The 26,733-nt window shown below is 40.9% G+C and overlaps 2 protein-coding genes across 5 annotated transcripts; one reads left to right on the top strand and one right to left on the bottom strand.

The window, feature by feature from the left end:
• Positions 1 to 61: 61 nt before the first annotated feature.
• On the top strand, positions 62 to 26,590 carry parp12a (poly (ADP-ribose) polymerase family, member 12a). Of its 2 annotated transcripts, none has more exons than XM_058644679.1 (12): positions 62 to 167; positions 377 to 801; positions 3,230 to 3,365; positions 3,473 to 3,728; positions 3,821 to 3,973; positions 4,069 to 4,255; positions 4,390 to 4,564; positions 5,645 to 5,880; positions 5,975 to 6,062; positions 24,952 to 25,082; positions 25,167 to 25,318; positions 25,957 to 26,590. In XM_058644679.1, exons 2-12 carry the CDS (start codon positions 476 to 478, stop codon positions 26,211 to 26,213), a joined length of 2,097 nt encoding a protein of 698 aa, XP_058500662.1. In that variant the 5' UTR covers positions 62 to 167; positions 377 to 475; the 3' UTR covers positions 26,214 to 26,590. The 2 variants fall into 2 exon arrangements, with proteins under 2 accessions (XP_058500662.1, XP_058500661.1); XM_058644678.1 differs by lacking the exons at positions 24,952 to 25,082; positions 25,167 to 25,318; positions 25,957 to 26,590 and adding exons at positions 6,133 to 6,263; positions 6,348 to 6,499; positions 7,141 to 7,774.
• LOC131469569 (thromboxane-A synthase-like) lies at positions 8,219 to 18,406 on the bottom strand. Of its 3 annotated transcripts, none has more exons than XM_058644682.1 (14): positions 18,369 to 18,406; positions 17,712 to 17,862; positions 17,475 to 17,568; positions 16,936 to 16,988; positions 15,711 to 15,807; positions 15,463 to 15,579; positions 15,201 to 15,289; positions 14,960 to 15,108; positions 14,550 to 14,680; positions 13,557 to 13,907; positions 13,371 to 13,459; positions 13,148 to 13,285; positions 12,598 to 12,760; positions 8,219 to 8,825 (listed from the first exon to the last, which is right to left on the bottom strand). In XM_058644682.1, the coding sequence occupies exons 2-14, from the start codon at positions 17,810 to 17,812 to the stop codon at positions 8,736 to 8,738; spliced, it is 1,662 nt and encodes a 553-aa protein (XP_058500665.1). In that variant the 5' UTR covers positions 17,813 to 17,862; positions 18,369 to 18,406; the 3' UTR covers positions 8,219 to 8,735. The 3 variants fall into 3 exon arrangements, with proteins under 3 accessions (XP_058500665.1, XP_058500664.1, XP_058500666.1); XM_058644681.1 differs by having other exon boundaries at positions 18,287 to 18,369; XM_058644683.1 differs by lacking the exon at positions 18,369 to 18,406 and adding an exon at positions 18,273 to 18,295.
• Positions 26,591 to 26,733: the final 143 nt, after the last annotated feature.

Consider the following 26,733-nt stretch of genomic DNA (forward strand, 5'->3'; position numbering starts at 1 on the left):
CTCAATGTCCCACCATGACCCTTCCCGGCCTCCGTAATATATGGTGACATAGCAAATCTACTAGCAACGCCCTGCATTTCTTTTATGCAGTTGTCATTACTTACGCTCTTAAAAATTGGGATTTTCACAAGTGAAAGGACGAATTCAAGACTTTGGGAACATTCATAGTCAGTATGACTAACTTTTTTTTTTAAAGTTAGTTTTGTGTTTTTAACAAGTGTGAAAACATTTAAGGATATGAAACTTTGAATTTTTGACAATTTGACAAAATATGTTTATTTGTGTGTCAATATTAAAGGATTCACAGGACGCACAAAGATAATTTGGTTTGTTTGTACAGTCTTTTCTCTGCCTGATTTCTCTCGTTGACTTTCAGTTTCGTTTCTCTGAAACTGAGAGCACAGCAGTGGAGAGGAGAGGAGAGGAGAGGAACTGTCTGTCAGAGTTCAATTCTCTCGACTAAACGTATGTGAGGATGACTTCATCCATCTCTGCATTCATCACCAAAACCCTGTGCGAACACCAGGGTTGTTTGAACGCCAGCACTCTCCAGAAATTGGTCGCACGGCGTTTCCCTGCTGCCGTGGACCCAGATTTACTGCGGAGCGTCTTTGTGGACGACAGTAAAACAGCCATCAGGCCGGGAAAGCAGGCGGCGACGCGGGGTCTGAGTGTCGGCCCGGACAGCCTGGTGGTGGCTAAAACCAGTCTGCGGCTCTGTCAGAAGAAACCCGGAGAGTGTCCTGAGTGTGACGCCTTACACCTGTGCAAGTTCTTCGTCTGCGGCGACTGCACCTTCGGGTAAGAGTTGTGCTGCCGTGCCAGGGTCAGGAATGTTAATTTCCTCAAACAGTAGTAATTATTAGTGTGGTTTATGTCTCAGATATGTGTCAAACAGTGACAACGTTAGTTCCAAGTGTTGTTATGTAAGTAGCGTCCATGTCAAGCTGTCACTCACTGACTTCAAACCAACTTCCCATGAATTTAAGCAAACATCAAACCTCAGCACGGCAGCCATGTTGACTTGTTTCAACAACAAAGAGCTCTTTGGTCACCATGACTCGAGTCTGTACAGTTCATTTAAGTCAACCAGGTCAATTCCAGTGACATTAAAGACCTATTTTCCAAGTGAGATCACATAAAAAACACATATAACACAAGTTACACAATTAAAACACAGAATAAAAACAATAAACTAGTAATGTTAATCGTACAGAATGAACTAAAGCCCTTTATTGTGGGCAATAAAGAACATAACTACGGAGCCCGTCTGGTGACATGGGTGGAAAAAAATTATTCTGTGGCCACGAATGGGAACTAGATCCTATTCCGTGGCCACGACTTGTTTAATGCGTGGGAACGAGATGATTCAAGTTCCAGATTGATCAACTTGTCCATGTTTGTGGCTGAAGCTACTGATGCCAGAAAGTCAACAGTCTCACTGATGAAATTACTAAAATTTCTCGTGGCCACGTGTTATTAATTCGTGGCCACCTAATAATCATCTCGTTCCCACGCGTTAAACAAGCGTGGCCACGGAATAGGATCTCGTTCCCAACTCACAGTGACTTGTCAAAGGCTTACAATATGTAATGAACCTCAATGAAGCATGAAGACTAGAAAAGTGCAACATAATAATATATAATATATATATTATATAACACTTTTAGTCTTGTTGACCACTCAAAGCTGCTTTACACTACAGTTTTGCCATTCACCCATTCACTCCCACTTTCATACAGCGCATCTTTTCTCACTCATACACGCTTCACACGCTACCATCACAGCCGTCAGGAGCAACGTGGGTTTATTTGTCTTGCCCAAGGACACATCAGCATGTAGACTAGACGGAGGCAGGAATTTGAAACCCCCACAACCTTGAGACATTGAGCAAAGGTCACCATAGTCAAGCACAGATGGTAGCACAAGAACAAGTCACTTTTTTTTACTTCCATATATGCACGAAAGCTACCCATGTAGCACAACTTTGTAGGAAACAGAAAACCTTTTTCATCAAAATAAAATCACAATTTCAATATTGATCAAAATAGTAGTGATGTCCCTTTTGTTATGTTTGCATGGAAACCCCAAAATAACTTTGTTACTGACAAATTGTCAAGATTTTGTTTAATTACATATATTTAAAAAAACAAAAACCTTTTAAAACCTTTTAAAAACCAGTTTAAACCTTCAAAAGCATTTATATTGACTTTTAGTAGTTGTTTTGCTAGTTAGCCCAGAGGGATTCAACATGGCCTAAAATGAAACAGGTGTTTCCAAGTTTACAAGCTGTGAGGAGACTACTACTTCTTCCAATTTCTTCCATGTCATGTGACCACAATCTCCATCATATATCTCCAATTATACACTAGACATAGATGTAATAAAGTCATTACGTCTTTGCATTTTTTAATTGATATTTATTATTTCTTTGTATTAATTATGTGAACAAACATGTTCATGATCTAACATAAACAGGTGTGTCCTGTGTAACTAAGGCCTTCATACAAGTTGGAACTGGTTTTTCAGTTAGTGGCTCACATGACATGGAAACTATTTAGAATAGTGCAGAAAAAACAATGAAGCAAACCAGAGTAAAGCTTCTTGGTGTATCCAACTTAAAATGAACTTTTCTGGGGGGTTTAAACTTAGTTTAGGCCTGTGTTAGTCCTGTTAGTTTAGTACGTTTTGATGCTCTTACAGTCCGAGACAAGTGTTTTATCAACAGACAACAGCAGAATGGAATTTGTATACGTTAGTTTGATGAAATGTAGAGATGGGAATCGGTATCGGTCAGTATCGGTATCGGTCCGATACTGGTCAAAATCACTGGATCGGATATTGGGACAGATAGAAATGTAAAATCTGATACAATCTGAAAATCCTAAATACCACACACTTCACTATCCACAGCCTGTAAAAATGTAAATACAAATCAGGAAACTTTTTGGGAGAAATATACTTCTTATACAGTTGGAGACTTGTGTCTTGACTCAGCACAAATGTGTTGTTACAGTAGTTCATAAATGTTCATAAATGTCTATCGGAATAATATCTGTGTCGGTAGATACTCGAGTTTTTGATATCGTAATCAGTATTGAACACAAAAAAGTGGTATTGGGACATCGCTAATGAAATGACAAGGTCAGCAAGATGTCTATAGAAGCTCTATTCACCCTACAGTATTGGTGTAAAATTATTTTCTTCTTCTCTTTCACTTTTTTTTTAGAAACAAGTGTAAAAATTTCCATACTCTGGCTTCTGCACACAACGCACAGCTTTTAAAAAGACATGGTCTTCAAGATTTAACAGAAAAACAGCTCTTCCGGCTGTTGTTGCAGAATGATCCCTTTCTGCTTCCCGAGGTAAGTTTTACCAGCAGCAGCAGAGTGAGAAAGAGGTGGACTTTCACAATCCCTCACTGTAATGTATTTCTGTTGCATTGGTCATCCATCTCTATATACCTGTGCAGATATGCCTGCATTACAATAAAGGCAACGGTGAGCACGGCACCTGCAGGTTCACCAACACTTGCACCAAGCTCCACGCCTGCCAGCACTTTCTCCAGGGTGACTGTAAGTTTGGTGCTGCGTGTAAGAGAACCCATAACATCGACGCTCAAGGAGCGAGGATTTTCCGTGGCTTCAGTCAGGAGAACATGAACGACCTTCCTGAGATCTACAGGAATAAATGCATCATCATGGGTCCATCGGCAGCTTTTGTTCCTCGTAAGGAATGACTTTTTACACAGTTTTTGAATCATTTTTCTTAGTTCAGCACCGTAAGGGCGTGACATTTTATGCACTGTAATATTCTGCAGCACCACCATCAAAGGTGAGGGTTCCCACTCCGCAGTCCTCATCCAGGGACCTTGGATCCCCAGCCAGTTCTGCAGGTCCATCTAAACCCATGACTGATGCTGACAGGAACGAGATCTGTCTCTTCTTCATTCGCGGACACTGCAGCTTCAAAGGTGACGACGCCAGAAGTGACATTTCACAAAAGTGATGGTGTCATTCTGTAAGAAAGGTTTTCACGAGTGCACTTGAATCCGTTGTTTTCCCCTAGATAAATGTGTCCGTGTCCACCGGAACTTGCCGTACAGTTGGCAGGTTTTGGACACTGATGGTGTGACCTGGAAGGATTTGCCTAATATGGAGGATATTGAGAAGGCCTACTGTGACCCTGCCAATGGCACACACTGCACGACTCAACAATCAGTCTCAGGGATTTTCAGTTTCCTCAGACTTCAAGGGTGCAAGAAAAGACACAAATGTTCTTTTAGTTCATAATTATACTACTACTGTTAAATGAATATTTGTTCAACACAAATGAAGGTTAATGTCCTTGAGATCATTTGAAAGCTGACAGTATCTACATTGCTTTCAGCTCCTTACCAGCTGGTTTGGATTCAGTCGACTTCATGACGATGAAGTATAAAGGGTCTCCAGTCCGTCGTCTGTCCACTGCCTCTGCTGTGTCAAAGCCTCCTAACTTCATTCTTACAACTCAGTGGCTTTGGTACTGGAAGGATGAAGGTGGTAAATGGCAGGAGTTCGGGCAGGTCAGTCACTTTTGTACGCAGTCGTGTTGCGTCCGTATTCGGGCTGGGACACTTCCACTTCATCACAATACTTGGGTGCTGATTTGATTTGTAACTGTGATTCTGATTTGTTGAGATTCTACCGAATATTGAGATTTGGTAGTATCAGTAATTGTGATCCATGACTCATATTTGCATGAGTCAGTTTTTTTTTTAACCCTTTAACCAACAAAGAATGATATTGGCGACGCTGAATGCTTCAGTGCAAGTTCCCGGATTGGCAAAAGGTACAGTCATATGGCTCGGTCTTCTCCTGCATCCACAGTAATGTCTCAAAGACTAATGACGGAGAGTTGATGAATGAAATGAATGTGGCCCACCTCTCAATATAAAGTTAAAATGAGTTATTTCTGTATGTTTTCTTAATATTAATAGATAAATTTTGCCTCATTAATACCTTTACATTGTGAACTAGTCATCGTCCCCATCAAAACAAAAACCTTTATTTTGAAATTCTTATGATAAATGTTGTTTCCATAACTTTGTTTATATGTAACTGGCCCCCTACTCATCAAACTAGACAAGTGGCCCCCAGGTCATTTGAGTTGAACACATGCAAGACAGGGGCCCCAGAGGACCACGATTGGGTAACACTGTTCTATAATGCTCTAAAATAATGTTCCTTTCACTTTGTGTTTATTTTGGTATATTCTTATATATATATGTGTGTATATATATATATATGTATATGTATATATCTATATATATATCTATATATATATATATATATATATATATATATATATATATACATATATATATATATATATATATATATATATATGCTGGTCCAGAATGAGCAGGACACAAGTGTGAGCCAAATGAAATGTCTTTTCAAAACCCTGGATTGCAAAAAGTGACTGATTAACAGAACTTTGTGGTAAACTGGCAACTTATACTTGTAGTTGATTTTTTTTTTTCCCTCACCCGCAGTCATGAGTAGTTTTGCATTTTCCCCTCTTCACTTTTAATCGATGAGCTGTTCCAGGTAAAATGCAACCTTCTCCAGACTTCTCTCTCTCTGCTTGTTGTTGTCTTTAGGGGCAAGTAGACACAGCAGCGTCCGTCACTTCTGAAACTCTGGAGAACATATATCTGGCCAACAGAGATGCACCGCTGCCTTTTAGTGCTGCCAGCCAGCAGTATGTCCTCCACTTCAAAGGTGGGCCAGGAACCCCACCGATGTATCAAGAGAACCTGAAATACAAAACCCAGAGAGAGGTCCGACGAAGGCCTTGCTTTGTCTCCGAGCAAGATGTGAAGATGAAGCTGGACAGGTATTATCATTTATTCAGTGATTTTATATTTTCAATTCTACAAACTGCTGTTTTGGAAATCTCCGTGCCTCATGCACATGTCCTCTCTTTGTAGTGCATCATCACACAGCTCCAGTTCCTCCCTGGCTGACACTGTTCCGTCCTACTGGGACAAGGCCGCGTTGCCTGAGCTTGGATACAAGGTCTGTTCTTTTTCATCATTGAATTTCAAATTTATGACCTGTTAATCTGTAATCTACTCTTGTTTTACAGCTTGTCCCTCTCTCCAAATCTGCAAAGGACTATGCGATGATTGTGAAGTTATTTAATAACACTATGCCTCTGAGAAAGGTTACCAGCATCCAGAGGATTCAGAACCCCTCACTGTGGACAGTCTTTCAATGGTAATTTCCACCCCTCCTTTACTCATTCACTCGTAATGAATGCGCTGTGTAAAACGTAGTTGTTTTTTTTGGGTGCAAATTCAGGCAGAAGGAGCAGATGACAGGGAGAAATAAAGGAAAACCTGTCAATCAGCAGTATTTGTTCCACGGGACAGACGAGTCCCTGGTCGGTGCCATCTGTGAGCAGAACTTTGACTGGAGGATGTGTGGTGTCCACGGTGTGGCCTATGGCAAAGGTACAGTAAAGCAGCTGCATCAATTCATCGAACACGTGTGTCAATTAATAATTTCAGATTCATTAAATATTGTCCTGACCTATACACGTCATACTCTACAGACTGAAGAAAACACACTTGTTCCTCACTGATGTGCACAAATATCACATCATTTAAAATATGTTAGAGAATAATGGGAGAATAATTATGAAAAAAAAAAAATAATAATTAGATTACTGTTTGTTTATTTCCTGTATGGTTTCTATATTAATCTGAAATTTTTTAGGGTGAATTCAAGTAGTCAAATTTGCTTAGGAAGGTTCCTTAACTTAGCAATGCAACCCAGACGTAAATTCTTAATTTGTAATTCTTAAAAACGCTTAGGAGAAGAGCTTCATTGCCTCCTTTCGTGTCTTCTGTGTCATCGATGTCAGTGCAGTTTAAATTCTCTGAACACCAACTCACCAAGTTTGTCTTTTAAGAAGTCTTTTTCACATTTCCTGGACCAAGGGGGCATTTCCCATTAAGGAAAAGTGATTAGAAGGAAATTTAGGAGATAATTCTATGGACTTTTGGGATTCACCCAAAGGCTTTCAGAAAAAAGAAGCTATGTCACAAATGTCCCTGTAGACTGTGCTAACACTAACGTCTTCATTTGTTAGGGAGCTACTTTGCCAAAGATTCGTCCTACTCAGACAACTATGCCGTGGCCAAAAAAAACCTGAACAAGGTCATGTTTGTGGCTCTGGTCTTGGTGGGAGAGTACTGCAAGGGAACGAGCAGCTTGGTCAGACCCCCTTCAAAAGGAACCAGCGGAAACCTCTACGATAGTTGTGTGAACTGCGAACGCAACCCCAGCATCTTTGTTATCTTTGAAAAACATCAGATTTATCCAGAGTACCTTATCAACTACTCCTAAATCCTAATTGCGGATGTTTCCTTTACTTAAGTCAGGGGATAAACACGGTTATGGGATGCTTTTTACTTTGGCAAGCGGAATTAACAGCAGAATAAACAATCCCTTCCCCCCAAACCCGTAAAGTTATGGAGTTATGCTAAAGGTGGTTAGTGGTTTGAAAGCAGTTAAATCTATGAGCTGATATCGATATTTCCTCTGTAGGAAAATATGAAAACAGAAAAAACCCGGTGTGATTCTTTGTTTATACACAATACAAGACAGAATCTAAGTTTGGTCAATGTATACGAACTTACAGTAATACTTTTCCACGGTTGCTGGTGTCTATTTTGTTAAGACAAGAATGCCAGGTTATACAATAAACAAGTTTTCAAATGTTATGGATTGTGCACGCATGTACTTATTCCATCTGTTTATTTTAATGGTACGGCATTATCAGAGGTGTTAAACTCACGGTCGATAAACTCATTTTAAGGGTAGCACAGCAGCTCGCTTTATTCAACTTTTATCATTTTAGCCACCGAGTTACATTGTTTCACAGAAGCATGAATTCACTGTCATCAATCATCATAATATTTAAAAAACAGGATAATCATAAAGAAGCACACTGTACATCTGTTATAGTCTGCTCCTGGTGAAATAGAAAATATATAGAAATGGTTATTTTCACAAGAGTGTTTTAGCCTGTTTGTAGTGGCCGTTTAAACCACAGTCCAAGTTCCTACGGCCACTTATTTTGCAGTGGTTTTGTTTCTGACTCGTGTCCCATTATTTATTTTTGAAAAACCCAATGTTACTCACAAGTATTCCACAGGAGGCAGATAAACGTTTACGTCCATTTATTTGAAGACAAAAACCAAGAAAACAAAGGTTATATACATCCACACGTGCAAAATCCTCCATACCCTCACACCAAACTGCCTTAAAACCTCCCCTAACTGTCGTAAAGCTCAAATATAACATGCTTTTATCCAACACAAATCAGTTTCCCACTCACCATAAACTTGAATATATTAACAATGTATTACATATACTAAACTTAATGCTACAAAATTACTTTGAGTGGCTCTCACACTGTTCTTAATACAAGCTGCACATTATCCAGGATTGCTATGCACGACAGCAGATCACAGTACTGTTTTTTCCCTTCTTCTCGAAACCTGACACTCTTTGCACGTCCCATTTATCATGACGCGATGAGCCACTAGATGAGCACAACAACCAAAGTCTCAGTTATATATTTAATCTCTATAAGATTCAAGTATTTCTAAATGAGAAAACTGCTCACACATTTAAAGTGAATCCCTACAAAGTGAGCTTTTAAATCATCTGGATGTGAAGTTAATTGCCGTCCACGTCTCTCCTGGTGATTTTCACAAAGATGCCGTTTTTCGGTCCCAGAATGTTTGCTGACTTCAGCTCAAGAGGAACCTGCACAAAGAAAAGGAAAAGAAAAGCCAAACGTGAAACATTGCTTCTGTGAAGGGAGGTTACTTGTGCTCAGTCATGTTCTTACTATCTTTGCTTAAACAATACATTTGTGCATTCAAACAATTTCCATCAGGTATTTAGCTGGATCTATGGATCATCAAGTGGCTATGGCAGTATTAAAGTCAATATGTAGTCCCAGTGTAAACCTGAAAGACACCAACATTCATTCCATACATGTTGCATACATCCATACAGTCTTTCATTAAAAACAAGTTGTCTACCATGGACCTTTCAGGGACACAGTAGGACTGATCCGCCTGAATTAACAGATTGATAAATACTTTCAGTCTGTTTGATAAAAACTTGGATAAAATTTTGTAGTCCGTGCACAGTAGAGCGACTGGTCTCCAGTTTTTCAGTGATGTCAGATCACCCTTCTTAGGTAGAAGGGCAATCACTGCACGCCTGCAGGAAGCTGGCAGAGTGCCTTTGCTAAAAGACTCTTTAAAAACATCCAGCAGGTCCGGCCCAAGCTCAGTCCAGAAGTTTTTAAAAAAGTCTACAGGTAATCCATCGATTCCCGGGGTTTTTCCCGTAGCCATTTGAGACATAGCTGTAGTTAGTTCCTCTATGGTGATGTCTGAGCCCAGGGTACAGCGCTCCTCTGGACTCAGCTGTGGAAGGTTCAGAGTTAAAGCTGCGCTCGCGCCCCCATCACAGCCTTCGTCCCCAAACAGTTCAGTATAAAAGTTCACCACTTGTCTCTTTATCTCAGCCTGATCAGATGTTATTTTCCCACCAGGTAGTTGGATACACACAATCTGCTTCCTCTGTCCCACTGTTTTCTCCAGGCTGAAGAAGAACTTTGATGGTGCATCCATGTTGTTCAAGTGCATGAACCGAGCTCGAACCAGTGCCCCTTTGGCTTTTTCCTGCAGGAAAGCATTTAACTGCTGTGTCTTAGCTTGTATCAGGTTGGTCTGCTGTACAGTCTGCTTAATTCTAGTAGTAGAGTAGGCTGTATACTGCTGGCAGAACACTCTGATATGGCTTTTCCCAACCTCCCACCACTGACTCAGAGAGGGGAAACACCCCTTTCTTGTCCTCCAGTGTTCCCAGAACAATTTAAAATTCTGATTAAAAACACAGTCGAGTAAAAGTTTAACATTAAAATGCCAAAATGATTTTGTACTGCAGTTTGAGGATAAAACAAACTCCATGCAGATCGCATGATGGTCAGTAAACCCTACTGGGATGGTGTAGCAAGTGGCAGCCCGATTAGTGCAACCAACTGACAGGTAAATCCTGTCTAGTCTGGCTGCACTAACCACTCCCCCCATCACTCGTATCCAGGTGTACTGCCTGACTGAAGGATGTTTCATCCTCCACACATCGACGAGGTTGGCTTCTGCTGCTAACTGGACTAAAGCTGTAGCTGACTGAGGGTGCAGCTCCTGACCAGTCCTGTCTACAGGATCTGTACAGCAGTTTCAGTCACCCCCCATAACCACACATTGCCCCTGACCACACAGCCTTAAATGATCTTTTAGAATGTTAAAAACAACTGAGCGCTCTGGGCCTTTGTTTGGAGCATAAACATTTATAAAAGTAAAACAGAAACCATAAATTTCTGCCTTCACTGAGAGGATCCTCCCCTTTAAAACCTCTGTGCTATTTAAAACATTTACATTTACTGATGGAGAGAATAGAACAGCGACACCTGCGCTGATGTTAGAGCCGTGACTAAGCACGATCTGTCCCCCCCACCATAAGTTCCAGTCTGTCTCATTCACACTATCACTGTGTTTCTTGAAGGAAAATTACATCTAGTTTTTTCTGTCTCGCTACCTCAGCAATCAAAGCTCTCTTCTGTACATTTCTACCCCCATTTATGTTTAAAGAGGCCACCTTTAAAACGTGCATAGAGGAGAGTGATTGTGTGGACACCAAGAGGACACAAGAAAAAACCAGACAAAGATAAAACACCCAGTGTTGTATGGTCATTGCTCTATTTCTTCAGACTTTCATTTTTTTCGCTCTTTTCCGTACAGTTATGCCTAATTCCTTTCTAACTGTAGTGATGTACCTCTTTAAACGGAAGCGTTTTCGTTCATCGAGGAGGTCAGGACCAATGACCCTTTGTAGAGTGTTTACCGTTTCTATGAATTTTTTTCCATCAGGAAAATATTCAAACACACTAGCTGCTTTGCCGAAAGTATCATCTAGAAAAAGATTAATCTCATTTAGTGAGTATAATTCAGCACCATCAGTTATACTATCAGTCACAGAAGCACCATCCGATAATGCTTGAGTCCTCTTTGGCCAGTTCTGTTACTTTATGACTCTCAGCAGCCAACGCCACCTCCTGTCCTGCTCTCACACAGTCCAGAACAGAACCAGCGGACTCGTCAGGCGCGACGCGCAGCGCAGCCGCGGAGCCGGCGGAGACCGCGGGCGCGGCAGGCACCGCCTCCGCGGAGCCGGCGGAGACCGCAGGCGCGGAGCCGACAGGGTCTTCAGGTGCGACCTGCACGGCATCCGCGGAATCAGCAGGCCCCTCAGGCGCGACCGACACCGCGGACGCACTCAAAGCACTTCATGTTTCCAGAGCTGGCAAACACCATATAATAACCATTCTCATGTTTTACACGGAACGAGACATCAAGTGTTTGAGTGGGTGAGTCTAAGTACATCAGTACTTGTCTTCTAAAAGACTGAACATGTCTCAGCTTAAGGTCCTTACAACCCAAACCCACCGATCGGAACCCACTGGCAAACTTACCGAACCGCCGTAGCTCTTTCTCCAGCGCTTCGTTAGTTACGAACGGAGGAACTCCGGACACCGTGATCCTTGTAGAAGGTACAGCCAACGGTGACACCTGTATATACTCCCCGCTGAGCACGAGGCCGCTCTCCACGAGCTTCGCTACATCGCTTTCTTGTTTTAGGAACACGACCACCGCTTTGTTCATGCGGGAAACGTAGCTGATGTTCCCGTGTCCCACTTCATCTCCCACCGCCAACAACACCTGTTCCACCGTCACAGTGGACGGAGGAACGATGCGCACTCCGTGCTTCGGGGACAGGGACAGCGTCTCAGCAGACGCCATCCCTGCCGTGAAAACACGGAAACAGACTAAACACTAAACTACAAAACAACTAACACACAATACTAACAATGACCAAACAATACACAAACAATTAGAAATAAGAAAATATATATATAGTTTTGTATATATAGATATATATGAGTTTATAGCTCTCCTTGCTGCTCTCTTCTCACAACCACACACCACGTGAAGAAGAAGAAGAAGAAGCAGCCATATACCCTTTGTTTGAACACCATGCTGCCACCACTAAGTTGGTTGGTTTAAGCCAATAATATACTTTATATTTCATCTTTTCATTTGTTGTGTTACAAGTTAAGCTATTCCTTAAAATTGGAGCCATTTACTTACTGTGGGGAAACCTGAGACAAAGAGATTTGGCTCAAGTGGATGCTTTTACTAAGGTGAGTTATTTATTTACAGTTATTTTATGATTAGTATCCGGTCTGCATGGCAATGCACTGAATGATATGTTACCATACCCAGGAAAATCATCACCATTCCTCTTCCATTCACCCCAACTCCACAACAAATGTTTGAAATCTCTGTTTATTTCATGAAGTCACAGTAAACCTACCTGCTTCAATCATATGAGTCTAGTCAGCTGTTCCTTGTTTTGATAATTAAAACATTATTGTCTTTAGTGTTTAACCAGTCAAACTCACCTTGGTCTCAGTGCAGGCCACAATGTTGTATTTGTGAAACAGACGAACTGACGCCATTTTTAACTCCAGCTGAGCGATTCTTATCCCCACACAGTTTCTGGGGCCGGCCCCAAACGGCAGGTACACAAATGGATGTCGACTGGCCTTGGCCTCAGGTGTGAATCTGGGGAGCAATAACTTAAATTACATGTACAGCTTAAAACATACACACAAACACACACAGTTCATAGAGTAAAAACCTGAGTCTACTAAATATAATAATAATAATAATAATACCATTATCTTTGCTGTTTTGCAGCATTCATAGGACCCAATAATGTGTTAGGAATCCACATAGATAACTGGAGGAGTGTACAAAATATCTGCACTCTGGTGTTCTCAGAGGCAGACGGTTAATAAAATAACTTTCTGATAGGACAACTCCAAGCACAGTGTTACAGTTGCATGATTTGACTGTTGCACGTGACTTGGAAGTGTTACTCCAGGTTTAATTAGTCACGGTCAATGTCTATTAGACACATTAGGAAACTGAAAATGCAACGTTACTTACCTCTCAGGGATGAACCTTTCAGGTTCTGGCCAATGCTCTGGGTCATGATGGAGAAAACCTGCAGGGATCTCCAGCGTGGCCCCTTTAGGGAGCAACTGACCACTCACCACACAATCATGGTCGATTTCTCGTGCAAACCTGTGAAAAAAAAAAGAAGATCCAGCATGTTTATTGGACATAATTTATCTTTATATCATATTTTATATTTGGCTACTTCCTTTACCTGAGTCCAGGAGGGTAGAGTCGCAAGGCCTCACATAGAACCATGTCCAGATACTTCAGCTCCTGAACATTTGCGTAATCTGGTGACTCCTACAACAGGTCGCACAAGATCAACCCACCACTGTGAAGTTTGGTCATAACTAGATTAAGCAAACATGATCAGAACAAACGGCTCGTTAATACTTGCATATTTAGTGAAAAACGCGTCCACTTCTTCCTGGACTCTGTGTTGACAGTCAGGGTGCAGAGCCAGGAGGTAGCAGGTGAAAGCCAGCGTGTTGCAGGTGGTTTCATAGCCTGCCAGGAGGAAGACTAAAGCCTGACCCACAATCTCATCCTCGGTTATCATCTTTCTCTGAGGCCCTCTGGTGTGCGGCCCCTGTGCGTGAGGACTGTTGTGATCCGGGGCCGACGGCTGTGCTTGCTGGTTCCTGTGACTGAGGTCATCGGTGTGGTTCAGTGTATCGAAATGTTCCACAGACACAGTCTCTTTGCTGGTGCGAGCGTCCAGCATCAGCTGAAGGAAGTCTCTGCGTCTCTACAAGCAAATAAATAAAATAAATACATAAAAATGATTTGCCATTAAACACCCAGAGAGTCATAGAGGTTAAAGGAATACTTTATATAATTTAGCATTGTATTATTAGAATATGGGTAGTATTTTTGAAAAATTGTGCTTCCCAACCTCAGTTTCCCCTGAGTTGAGAAATATCTTCATTCTTTTCTTTGTTACGTGCCCACCAGTGACACTAACACTTGGTCCTGTTAGTGTCACTGTTACCAAAGATGGCGGACACTGTTTACATTCTGGGAATGAGTTCCCGTCCCCCTACGAGTGGCTCTAAAAAGTGTGTTGCAGTTTCAAGCCTTGGACCAAGTGTCACTGGTGGACACATAACAAATAAAAAATGAAGATAGTTCTCGACTCGAGAAAAATGAGGGGAAGCACAATTCTTCAAGAATACTACCCCTATTCTAGTATTTCTTTAACATGTTTGAAATCTGGGACATCATTTCTTTCTTCGGCCATGACCTATATCTCGACAAAACACGTAATTAAAATGCATGAATCTTTTGAGGTAGGCAGGCAAACAGACAAATGTCGGCAAGAACACAAGCTCCTTTAAGGACGGAACATTTGAAACACTGGATGCACTTTTTGGGATAACAAAAATCACACCTGTTCCGGAGGCTGTTCCTCTCTCTGCTTGATGATTTGCTTAATAGTGTTGATATAGAAATTATTCATCTGGTCCTGTCTTTTATTGGGGAGGAGTCCCACAAGTGGAGTCATGATGTGAGGAAAAGCCACTGTACACGCAAAAAAAACACACTTAAACTAAACGTTGTTTGTGTCGTACACAACATTTAGTCCTATACACAGCACACAGAAGAAAATATGTTTGACTGATACATTTGAAAATAAATTGTTTTCTTTGTTAACATGCAGTCATGGATTATGTAGGAAAAACTTGTATCTATAAGCCCTCCAGTTTCTAGTCCTCGGTATAATTTAGTTACGTTTTTTTTATCCCCACTGTAATACTTAAGTTATATAAATGGTAGTAGCACAAATAGACTTGAACTGACTGAAAAACAGCAACATCGGCCTGAAGAAAGTGAAAGAAAAGAATATCTGAGCGTAGCGGACGAATGGATCGTCTTGGTTTTTCTGAGAGTCCACTTGCGTTCCAAATGCCACACTGGCAATAACGTCCATGGTGAACCAGCCAAAATATCTGAAAAAACAGACACAAATAAAAATGAGACGCGACACAAAAGACACCATAAGATGACTTTTGTTTGTTTTAGTTCAACTTCATGTAGTTACTTGTGGATGTCAAAGGCCTCTCCAGACCCGGCATACACAGTTAGGTTGTTCATTAGGGCATCAGTGGCTGTGTTAATGAGTGGAACCATCTACAAGAAAAAAGAAGAGACATTTGTTTCTGCTGATAATGATCAGAAATATACCAGGTCATCTTTAAATAACCCCTCAAAACCAACCCTGTCCACATTTCCCCCCCACACAACTTCCCATTAAGTACCCAAATATCAAGTACAAGTAAACAGTCCAAGCACTCTTATCTCACCTCTTTCAACTTGGCAGCACTGAAGGACGGGGTCAGGATGCTCCGCACTCTTTTCCAGTGTTCATTCCTCAGCAAGAGGAGACAGTCACTGATGGGTTTGGTGGCAAAGTGAAAAGCCTTTATCAAAAGGACAGAATGAGAACAGGGGAAAAAACACGTTTGTTATCAAAACAGCAACCGAGTCTGTGTGAATTGTGAGAAACCACTTGGTGTGTGTGTGTGTGTGTTTCTTGAGCTGATGTCCTCACCGTTCTGTTTGGGAAACTGCTAAAGTCTCTGACCATCACTTGTTGAAGCATGTCAGGGTCGGCTATCACCACCACCGGTCTGCGTCCCAAATAGTACCTATCAACAGCAAAGAGTCTCAATCAATGTTGCTAATGTATGTCACTGTTTGAATACGACATGTCTCATTTCACAAATTTAAAAAAATGTCCAAACTTTACCCATGTAGATAAAAACCAGAGCCGGCCCTGGGCATAGGCAGTATAGGCAAATGCTAGGGGCGCCGAAAACGGAGGAAAAAAAAAATAAATAAAAAAAAAATTAAATTTTTTTTTTTTAAATTATAAATACTACTTTTTTTTTTTACCAGTGCCATTATTACTATTATTTCGAAATATTATATAAGCCCACAGTGACATAGTCATAGCAAAGATTATTAAATAATGCATCATAGTTACCGTTGTTGGAGCAGAGTGTTAGCTTGCTAGCTTACTTCGGACGATAGCAACATTGTTTAATAATCAATAAATAGCTGAGTGGACGTGTGTTAATGTTACTGCACCTTAAATTCATCAGGGACGTTTGGAAACTTAACGTTAGGCCTGTTCAGGTGTTAATTTACAGGTGTCTTTCCTGCTTGTATGTCAGTTAAAATGCTTTTAGTTGTCCATCCCCTTTGTAATAGGGTGGTTGTAAGCCTTTGGTTTTATGTGTCACAGTTTATGTTTGTTAAAGTTTACATCAGTGTTAAAGTGCAGTTAAAGTGTATTACTGTTAATATTTCATACCTTAGCTTTCCCATATCATTCATAGGCTATATATACATATATATTCATTTCACTGCACTTTACTGGTTTTTGCACTCTGGTTAGACTGAATTGCATTGCAATGACAATAAAGTTGAATGAATCTCATCACATTTTCATTATTAGTCTATATTAGTCTCATGTATAGCACACTATAGCACAATTTTTAAATATTTCACTACCACCCCCAGTGACACAGCAACAGGTGCTCCTGTCCTTTTTAATTTTATCACTTGTTTCTTTCTTTAGTTTATATTTGGTGTGATATTTTTTACTCAAAGAAAGAAAATCTTGAATGCACACATGCAGTTTCTGTGTGATTGTATGAAAGTTGATTGTGAAATTGACTGCTGCGATGCAAGGGGGCGCCAGCTAAAATCTTGCCTAGGGCACCAAATTACTCAGGGCCGGCACTGATAAAAACAAACAAACATGTATTTACCCACAAACCCTGCCATGAGTCCTTATGAGATCAGACATCGGGCCAAAGAAACCCTGAAAAAAACACGTTAAATAACAATAAAAAACATATCATAGGATAGCAGGAAATGGCTCATTGACTGGTTTTATTCCAACTCTTTCAAATTAAAAGATTACTTTTTTAATCTTAAATCCAAAACTTGAAACACTAGAATGAAAGTGATGATGAAAGTGTAACTCACTGAGATAAAAGTAGTCTGCATGTAAAGTTAGTTTAGGTTTTCATTATGGGCTGTTTCTGTTTGTCTTTGTTAATTTCATAGTTGTGCTGCTTGTAAAGAAGTAGGCAAATCTGATTATGACTTAGTAAGTGATCAGTTTAAAGAAATACATAGTCAACATTCCATGATGTATTATTTTCTGGGTCAGGTTGGCTATGGGTGTGAAGAAACAATACATTTACAATACTATGAAGTAGGGTGGGATGTCATAATGCACACAAATTGAGACAGGAAAAGGGAGTTAAGTCCAAATGTGACGGAAGCTGCATCCATGTCTTACCTGGCGAAACATGAATAGGTTGCCAAAGAAAGGCACTGTGTCTGGATGTTTGATGCCACATCGAGAGAGAACTGAGAACGGGTACACTGAATACCTGGAAAACAGAGCACAGTGTTGTCTTGATTGGGAATTCATGAAAATTCACTTGCTTTCTGTTACTAGAAGATGATTTCATTTCCTCTGCAGCCACACACTACATCCTAAACAGAGGATGCTTATATATACACATTTACTCACCAGTAGAGAAGACATAGAAAGATGAGAAAGAGGCCGAGTGTCACAGGAAATCCTCCGTCCTCACCGTGGAAAACATTTAGGAGACTAACGACCGCCTCCATGTTGAGAGAGCACTTTTCAGGTCTTCCCTTAAAGCATTAGGTCAATGTGCCTGGAAAGGTGGACACTGACAGATGAGCTCAGTGTAATAGATGCAGGGAACACCATCAAATGGTAACATATGCCAGTAGATCTAGAGTAGACCTTGGACTGACTTGTTGACGTGTTAATAATTTGTTTGCTTAACAGAGCTCACTTTTCACCTGCATTTTAAACCAGCTCATGTCTATAACAGCGTTATTACTCACTTTCTTTCGGTACAATTAAATACTTTACACAGAATCCGATAATATTCCACAATTAAATAAAAAAAAAAAAAAACACCCTTTAACACCAATATCCAGACTTCCTGTGTCACATTACACATGCAATGCCATCAGGAAGCTAACAAAACACAGCAGCATACTCGCACGTCTTGTCTTAATGCATGAATATGAAACATGGTAATAAATACATTAATACATGAATACACTTGCGTGTTAAATGACAGCGCCGTTCGTACAGCTGGAGAAAGTCCGGTTAATGAAAGCTAAATGTACGGGTGTGTCATCAACTTACCTTAGGAAAAGTCAATATTGGCGCTCTTCTTCTTCTTCTTCTGTTCAGGTTCATTGTCGACTTAAATGCCCATTACTGCCACTCACTGGACAGGAGTGAGGATCAGGACACAGGAATTTCAGAAGACTTTGTTTGGTCGCATTAAAGCAAATATTGATATTTTAAGTATGGATGATGCACAAAGAAGGACATGGGATGAGGAGAGTACCATATAAGGTCATTTATGAATTGTATGTTTGTTGTTTTATTATGTTATTTTGTATGTACAGTGATAAACAAAGTATTAAACCACGACTCAGTGTAAGGTTTATGCCACAGCTGCCCTACATTATTATTATTATTATTATTATTATTATTATTATTAATAATAATAATAATAATAATAATAATAATAATAATGGGTTCAAAGACTCTATTGTGAAAGCTGTAGTGGAGAGCTGTGGCTCCAGGGCTTTAGGTGCCTCAAGGGGCGGTAACCCTCGAACATCGTGGTGGACACCGGTGGTCAGGGAAGCTGTCCGACTGAAGAAGGAGTGTTTCCGGGATATGTTATCCCGGAGGACTCCTGAGGCAGTTGCAAGGTATCGACGGGCCCGAAGGGCGGCAGCCTCTGCTGTGGCAGACGCAAAGCAGTGGGTATGGGAGAAGTTCGGAGAGGACATGGAGAAGGACTATCGGTCGGCACCAAGGCGTTTCTGGAAAACCATTCGGGGCCTCAGGAGGGGAAAGCGGGGGACCATCCAAGCTGTGTACAGTAAGGATGGGACACTGTTGACCTCGACTGAGGAGGTAACCGGACGGTGGAAGGAACACTTTGAGGAACTCCTGAATCCGACATCTGCACCCTCTGTGGTGGAGGCAGAGAGGGAGGCTGATGGGGGATCACCGTCAATCTCCCTGAGGGAGGTCACTGAGGTGGTTAAACAACTCCGCAGTGGCAAGGCCCCAGGGGTTGATGAGATCCGCCCAGAAATGCTGAAGGCTCTGGGTGTGGAGGGGCTGTCTTGGATGACACGTCTCTTCAACATTGCGTGGAGGTCGGGGTCAGTGCCAAAGGAGTGGCAAACTGGGGTGGTGGTCCCCCTTTTCAAAAAGGGGGACCTGAGAGTGTGTGCCAATTACCGGGGCATCACACTTCTCAGCCTCCCTGGTAAGGTTTACTCCAAGGTACTGGAAAGGAGGGTTCGACCGGTTGTCGAACCTCGGATTCAAGAGGAACAATGCGGATTCCGTCCTGGTCGTGGAACAACGGACCAGCTCTTTACTCTTGCAGGGATCCTGGAGGGGGCGTGGGAGTACGCCCATCCGGTCTACATGTGTTTGTGGACCTGGAGAAGGCGTATGATCGGGTTCCCAGGGAGATACTGTGGGAGGTGCTGCGGGAGTATGGGGTGGGGGGGGCACTACTTAGGGCCATCCAATCCCTATACGCCAAAAGTATGAGCTGTGTCAGGGTTCTCGGCACTAAATCAGGCCTGTTTCCTGTGGGTGTTGGCCTTCGCCAGGGCTGCGCTTTATCACCAATCCTGTTTGTGATTTTCATGGACAGGATATCGAGGCGTAATCGTGGGGGAGAGGGGTTGTGGTTTGGCGGGCTTGAGATCACGTCGCTGCTTTTTGCAGATGATGTGGTCCTCATGGCTTCGTCAGCCTGCGACCTTCAGCGCTCACTGGATCGGTTCGTGGCCGAGTGTGAAGCGGTCGGGATGAGGATCAGCACCTCTAAGTCTGAGGCCATGGCTCTTAGCAGGAAACCGGTGGATTGCCTTCTCCGAGTAGGGAATAACTCCTTGCCCCAGGTGAAGGAGTTCAAGTATCTCGGGGTCTTGTTCACGAGTGAGGGGACGAGGGAGCCGGAGATGGGCCGGAGAATCGGAGCGGCTGGTGCGGTACTGCATTCGCTTTACCGCACGGTTGTGACGAAAAGGGAGCTGAGCCGGAAGGCAAAGCTCTCGATCTACCGGTCAGTCTTCGTTCCTATCCTCACCTATGGTCATGAAGGTTAGGTCATGACCGAAAGAACGAGATTGCGGGTACAAGCGGCCGAAATGGGATTCCTCAGGAGAGTGGCTGGCTTTTCCCTTAGAGATAGGGTGAGAAGCTCGGTCATCCGGGGGGAGCTCGGAGTAGAACCACTGCTCCTTCACATTGAAAGGAGCCAGTTGAGGTGGTTCGGGCATCTGGTGAGGATGCCTCCTGGGCGCCTCCCGAGGGAGGTATATCAGGCACGTCCAGCTGGGAGGAGGCCTCGGGGTAGACCTAGGACAAGGTGGAGAGATTACATCTCCACTCTGGCCTGGGAACGCCTCGGGATCCCTCAGTCGGAGCTGTTGTATGTTTCTGTAATGGTTCATACACCATTATGTAGAAGCTCTGTAACCAACATTATATTTTTAATGCTAAAATATAATTATTACTGTTGTTATCTATTAATTTTCAAATGAACTGTTTTACAAAAAACAGTAAAAAAATAGTAAAGCACGTTATTTCTTGATTAAGATGTCAAAGTTATTTATATTACCTCAATATTAGTGTAACGCAGTGGGATGCACAGACATTTGGAAGGGGAGGGGCAAAAATTAAAAGGGCACCTACTGCGCTTAAATGGTAGGCATGTCCAAAGTACGGACCTGGGAACTGAATGTCATGTGGACCTCCACATATTATTGTTTCATTAATTTCTATCACAGCGATGGACACTTTCTATACAGCACTGAATATCATTATATAATATAATATAACATAATATAATATAATATAATATAATATAATATAATATAATATAATATAATATATTTCCTCTAAGGACACACTTTGGTACACATATGTAGCACCAGTTGCTCGTGTTCTTTGTCCTCACCAAATTGTTATTCTTTTGTCCCACGTTGGGTTTTGTTATTGTATAAATATTCTTCTCCCCTTTTGTAATCTTTTGTGTTGAGTGTGGTTTATTATTTTTGTTCAAAATACATATTGTTGTTTACCTAAGTACATAAAAGAAACGGGTACAAAAGTAACTGCAGACTATTTCCATTCTTGTTGGGGGTTATTTAAAGATGGTAAATGATGAAGTTGCATCACTGAAAGTGCAACATTATCGTACTTTATTTCTCTTCCCTCACAGATTTGACAATTATTGACTGTAGAGCATCAACTTCTAGATAAAGAAAAAAAAAGAAGACACCTTCTATTTTTACCTGTTGCATTGGCTGCATTCCATCTTATGAATCATTCATCCAGTGGAAAAGTTCTAAAAACCGAACTTGCCTGCTATCTGCAGTTCCACTTACTGCCTGTAGAGGGCGCTGACATACCGTAATATACCATCTATGTCCTGATGCTCATACAGTCCACACAAACATATCACAGTAACTCTATTTACAACGTGCCTCACAACCCAGTGTCATTGAAAAGTCTACGTATGAAAGTGTCAGAGACCAACATAGCAGCTTTAATAGTAACAGTAACTGAAACAGCCCATCAATATCAATATAAAGTTATATTTTGGAGAGATTACAGGTAATAAAGTGTTTTATGTCGCTCATAAAAATGTGCTTTTCATTCCCTTTACTGTGCAGCACAAAACAGGACACATTAACAGGAGTGTTTTTGATTTATTTCATTATTTCATTGTAAACACCTTTTTTTCTTCAATAGTATCAGTCCCTTAAATCAGTTTTATTTTCTCCTGCATGTGTGTGACTCTCTGCTCAACCCCTGACACAAGATGACAAGACTGCCACTGAGAAAGGGTGGACTATTGTTCCCACTAGAGCAATAGTCACTCAGGTGTTTTTTTTATTCATCTTCAGCTGAGGTTTCTCCTCATATGAAGACAAAAAAAGTAATACATAAAGACAGCAGAAAGATAATGGTGATGAGTGGTCATTCTCATGAGCCCAACCTCTGCGGAAAAACGACAGATAGATAAGCAAATGGGGAATTTGAATTCAGATAGCAAGGAATTATGCAGATAGACTGACAGGGACTTATACCAATCCTTTGATGTGTTCAACAAAGTTGACTTTACAAGTTTAGTGTATGTTAATGTATGTGAGAGCATTTATCAGTCAGCGGTTCATATGATTTATACACTGAATTCTGTACCTCATGTGTTTATTTTGACAACTGAATACATGCTATTTTGAACGCAGCTTCTGCAATGTGTTGTGTCGTGTGACAAAAGTGAGACCTTTTTAAAGAGACCTGTGGTTTATTAAATAAATAAATACAGTTCTTGAAAACAAGTGGAGAACATTTGGATTCAGTGAGGTCTTTCTCTCCATTAACCCAAAGCAGAGATGCACAATATTTCTGGCCTGATAGACAGGGAACAACCCTTGTGCAGTCAAGTAAGAATGATGGGAGCCAGAATAAAAAAGTTAGTTGAACATCCTCCAGTCTGAGAGCTGCCACAGGCCATTATATGAGGCTAAAATGAAACAGGATGAAGCTCCCACTACCCCCATAATGCAAATCCACTTCCATAGACTGCCAAAGGCCCCCTGGGTATCATAATTTAAACTTTAATTTACAGCATGTGGTGTGAATACATTCTTGCTGTGAAGCAGTTAGTGGTGCATGCAGGCAAATGCAGCTTTTTCATACACTTAAAAAACAAAAATACTTTTAATTATGCTGCTAGACTTTCTTTTATCCTTCTTCTCTTGTCTCTTAAAGGGAATTCATATAACATTCACAATTCAAAAAGCCCCAGTATATCTCTGATTTCTGTAATATTGGTGCCTATGAAAAGGTAAATGACACAAAACTTTGCAGGTTTTACTTCTGCCTAAAAAGGTCCCACTTCTAGGGTGAATGTTGAATATAAAATCATGAAGATAAACGCAAACCTACTTAGTATGATGCTAATAAAGTGACACAGAACAAAGTGTAGCAGGGAAAGGTTCATTCAGAATCTCCAAATGGCACAATCTGTGCCAAAACGGTTTAGCTGAGTGTAATTTCATTCACATATTACTAATTACATACTATAAGTGTCAATTCCATCTGAAATCATAAATCCTTTTATTTTCAGATACATCTTTGTACAAACCTCTATCCCCCTGTGCATAATGTCCTGGAACAGTATCTCACCTGCTCATTGGTCAATTTGAATGACTCATTAGAAGCATTAGAGCAACAAAAAGAGAAAGGACATCCCTCCAAACAATGCTATTGGTTCATCTCCCACATGGAGAAGTGCACAGGTGCACACTCTCAGTGGGAGGCCAATTGCAGAGCTCAACCATGACCAGGAAGTCAAAGGCGGTGGAAACAGCCCAGAATCATCTCAAAGTAACACAAAAACCTTTGGATTAGCTGGATGTTGCAGAGACAGCAACTAAACATGAGCATTATTAGGATAAAACAGCAAAGGTAGGATCATTTATGAACATTGTGCATGTTGTTGTGCTTCTTCTTTGGCTATGTGTTCAATGAGGGTTGGGTGTAAAAAGAAAAACAACTGTTATTGTGCTTGTGGACACATCTGTCTGTCTGTGAGCAGCTCAACTCAAAAAGCTAAAGGTGGATTTGAGTGAGATTGTGTGGGAGTGTAAGTAATGACCCATGATTTTGATTTTTACCTTATGTGGAAAGATAATTAACATCTTTATATTATTTATCTTATATGGGAGTGTCTTCCTGTGCAGTTAATCTGGATGTACTGGACATAAGGTTTTGATCCAGGACCTGACCAGGGCAACTAAGGATGAAAACTTAAATTCAAATAGGCAATTACACTTCATACGATGCATAGTGCTGCCTATGCGCAGAATAGTCAAGAAAACAAGTATTTGTCATGTTCATTTTACTTATGTGTACCAAACACCTCACTAAATGTAATATATTGTGTATTTCCAGCTTAGTATATATACTGGGAATAGGCCAGAGGTGGAAAGAGTACCGAAATATTTTCCTCAAATAAAAGTACCTCTAATTTGATTAAAATGTTACTTAAGTGCAAGTAAAAGTACTGGCTTAAAAATGTACTCAAGTTAAAGTAAAAAAATAGCTTGCTTAAAATGTACTATAAATGTTACTTTTATACCAATGTTGGGGTTCTTTCTTGTGTCGTGCACAAAGGACAAGAGGACGCAACTCTCACATTAACATGTTTTTAATTAAAGGCAAACCTTTACAAATTAAAGTGCTGACAAAATAAAAAACATTTTAACTAATGTATCTATCAAAATGGGTCAAAGGTCACAAATGCCTTAACTTTTTGTCAGATCAGTATTAAAGAGTCCCAAAGAAAAATCCTTAATGTTTGACTTCATTCTTGGTGGATAAAAAACCCCAAACATTTCAACTTTTGACTTTGCTGCATCCTGCTCATTAATACTTGCTTTAAATGTGCATCCTCCAAAGGCAGAGGGAAACTACAGGGCACTAGAGAGATGAGGCGCTCAGCTTTGGCAGGTTATTTAGAGAGGGCAGACCTTGGCATATAGTCTGGATGCTGGTGGAACGTGTCTCTGATGTGTCATGTCTGATGCTTAATTAGTCCAGGTAAAATGTTTTTCATCATTGAATTTCGAATTTATGACCTGTTAATCTGTAATCTACTCTTGTTTTACAGCTTGTCGCTCTCTCCAAATCTGCAAAGGACTATGCGATGATTGTGAAGTTATTTAATAACACTATGCCTCTGAGAAAGGTTACCAGCATCCAGAGGATTCAGAACCCCTCACTGTGGACAGTCTTTCAATGGTAATTTCCACCCCTCCTTTACTCATTCACTCGTAATGAATGCACTGTGTAAAATACAGTTGTTTTTTTTGGGTGCAAATTCAGGCAGAAGGAGCAGATGACAGGGAGAAATAAAGGAAAACCTGTCAATCAGCAGTATTTGTTCCACGGGACAGACGAGTCCCTGGTCGGTGCCATCTGTGAGCAGAACTTTGACTGGAGGATGTGTGGTGTCCACGGTGTGGCCTATGGCAAAGGTACAGTAAAGCAGCTGCATCAATTCATCGAACACGTGTGTCAATTAATAATTTCAGATTCATTAAATATTGTCCTGACCTATACACGTCATACTCTACAGACTGAAGAAAACACACTTGTTCCTCACTGATGTGCACAAATATCACATCATTTAAAATATGTTAGAGAATAATGGGAGAATAATTATGAAAAAAAATAAATAATAATTAGATTACTGTTTGTTTATTTCCTGTATGGTTTCTATATTAATCTGAATTTTTTTTAGGGTGAATTCAAGTAGTCAAATTTGCTTAGGAAGGTTCCTTAACTTAGCAATGCAACCCAGACGTAAATTCTTAATTTGTAATTCTTAAAAACGCTTAGGAGAAGAGCTTCATTGCCTCCGTGTCTTCTGTGTCATCGATGTCAGTGCAGTTTAAATTCTCTGAACACCAACCCACCAAGTTTGTCTTTTAAGAAGTCTTTTTCACATTTCCTGGACCAAGGGGGCATTTCCCATTAAGGAAAAGTGATTAGAAGGAAATTTAGGAGATAATTCTATGGACTTTTGGGATTCACCCAAAGGCTTTCAGAAAAAAGAAGCTATGTCACAAATGTCCCTGTAGACTGTGCTAACACTAACGTCTTCATTTGTTAGGGAGCTACTTTGCCAAAGATTCGTCCTACTCAGACAACTATGCCGTGGCCAAAAAAAACCTGAACAAGGTCATGTTTGTGGCTCTGGTCTTGGTGGGAGAGTACTGCAAGGGAACGAGCAGCTTGGTCAGACCCCCTTCAAAAGGAACCAGCGGAAACCTCTACGATAGTTGTGTGAACTGCGAACGCAACCCCAGCATCTTTGTTATCTTTGAAAAACATCAGATTTATCCAGAGTACCTTATCAACTACTCCTAAATCCTAATTGCGGATGTTTCCTTTACTTAAGTCAGGGGATAAACACGGTTATGGGATGCTTTTTACTTTGGCAAGCGGAATTAACAGCAGAATAAACAATCCCTTCCCCCCAAACCCGTAAAGTTATGGAGTTATGCTAAAGGTGGTTATTGGTTTGAAAGCAGTTAAATCTATGAGCTGATATCGATATTTCCTCTGTAGGAAAATATGAAAACAGAAAAAACCCGGTGTGATTCTTTGTTTATACACAATACAAGACAGAATCTAAGTTTGGTCAATGTATACGAACTTACAGTAATACTTTTCCACGGTTGCTGGTGTCTATTTTGTTAAGACAAGAATGCCAGGTTATACAATAAACAAGTTTTCAAATGTTATGGATTGTGTACGCAATGTACTTATTCCATCTGTTTATTTTAATGGTACGGCATTATCAGAGGTGTTAAACTCACGGTTGATAAACTAATTTAAAGAGTAGCACAGCAGCTCGCTTTATCCAACTTTTATCATTTTAGCCACC

This window comes from Solea solea, chromosome 12 (assembly GCF_958295425.1).
Source record: "Solea solea chromosome 12, fSolSol10.1, whole genome shotgun sequence".
Taxonomy (NCBI): Eukaryota; Metazoa; Chordata; class Actinopteri; order Pleuronectiformes; family Soleidae; genus Solea; species Solea solea.

Excerpts from the sequence above, each read along its gene's own strand:
- parp12a (XM_058644679.1), top strand. The coding sequence starts at position 476 with ATGACTTCATCCATCTCTGCATTCATCACCAAAACCCTGTGCGAACAC. Across the intron at positions 4,565-5,644 it reads AATGGCAGGAGTTCGGGCAG|GGGCAAGTAGACACAGCAGC; the intron begins GTCAGTCACTTT and ends TGTTGTCTTTAG. Across the intron at positions 5,881-5,974 it reads GTGAAGATGAAGCTGGACAG|TGCATCATCACACAGCTCCA; the intron begins GTATTATCATTT and ends CTCTCTTTGTAG.
- LOC131469569 (XM_058644682.1), bottom strand. The coding sequence starts at position 17,812 with ATGGAGGCGGTCGTTAGTCTCCTAAATGTTTTCCACGGTGAGGACGGA. Across the intron at positions 13,908-14,549 it reads AGGAACAGCCTCCGGAACAG|AGACGCAGAGACTTCCTTCA; the intron begins GTGTGATTTTTG and ends ATTTGCTTGTAG. Across the intron at positions 13,460-13,556 it reads ACGCGTTTTTCACTAAATAT|GAGTCACCAGATTACGCAAA; the intron begins GCAAGTATTAAC and ends GACCTGTTGTAG.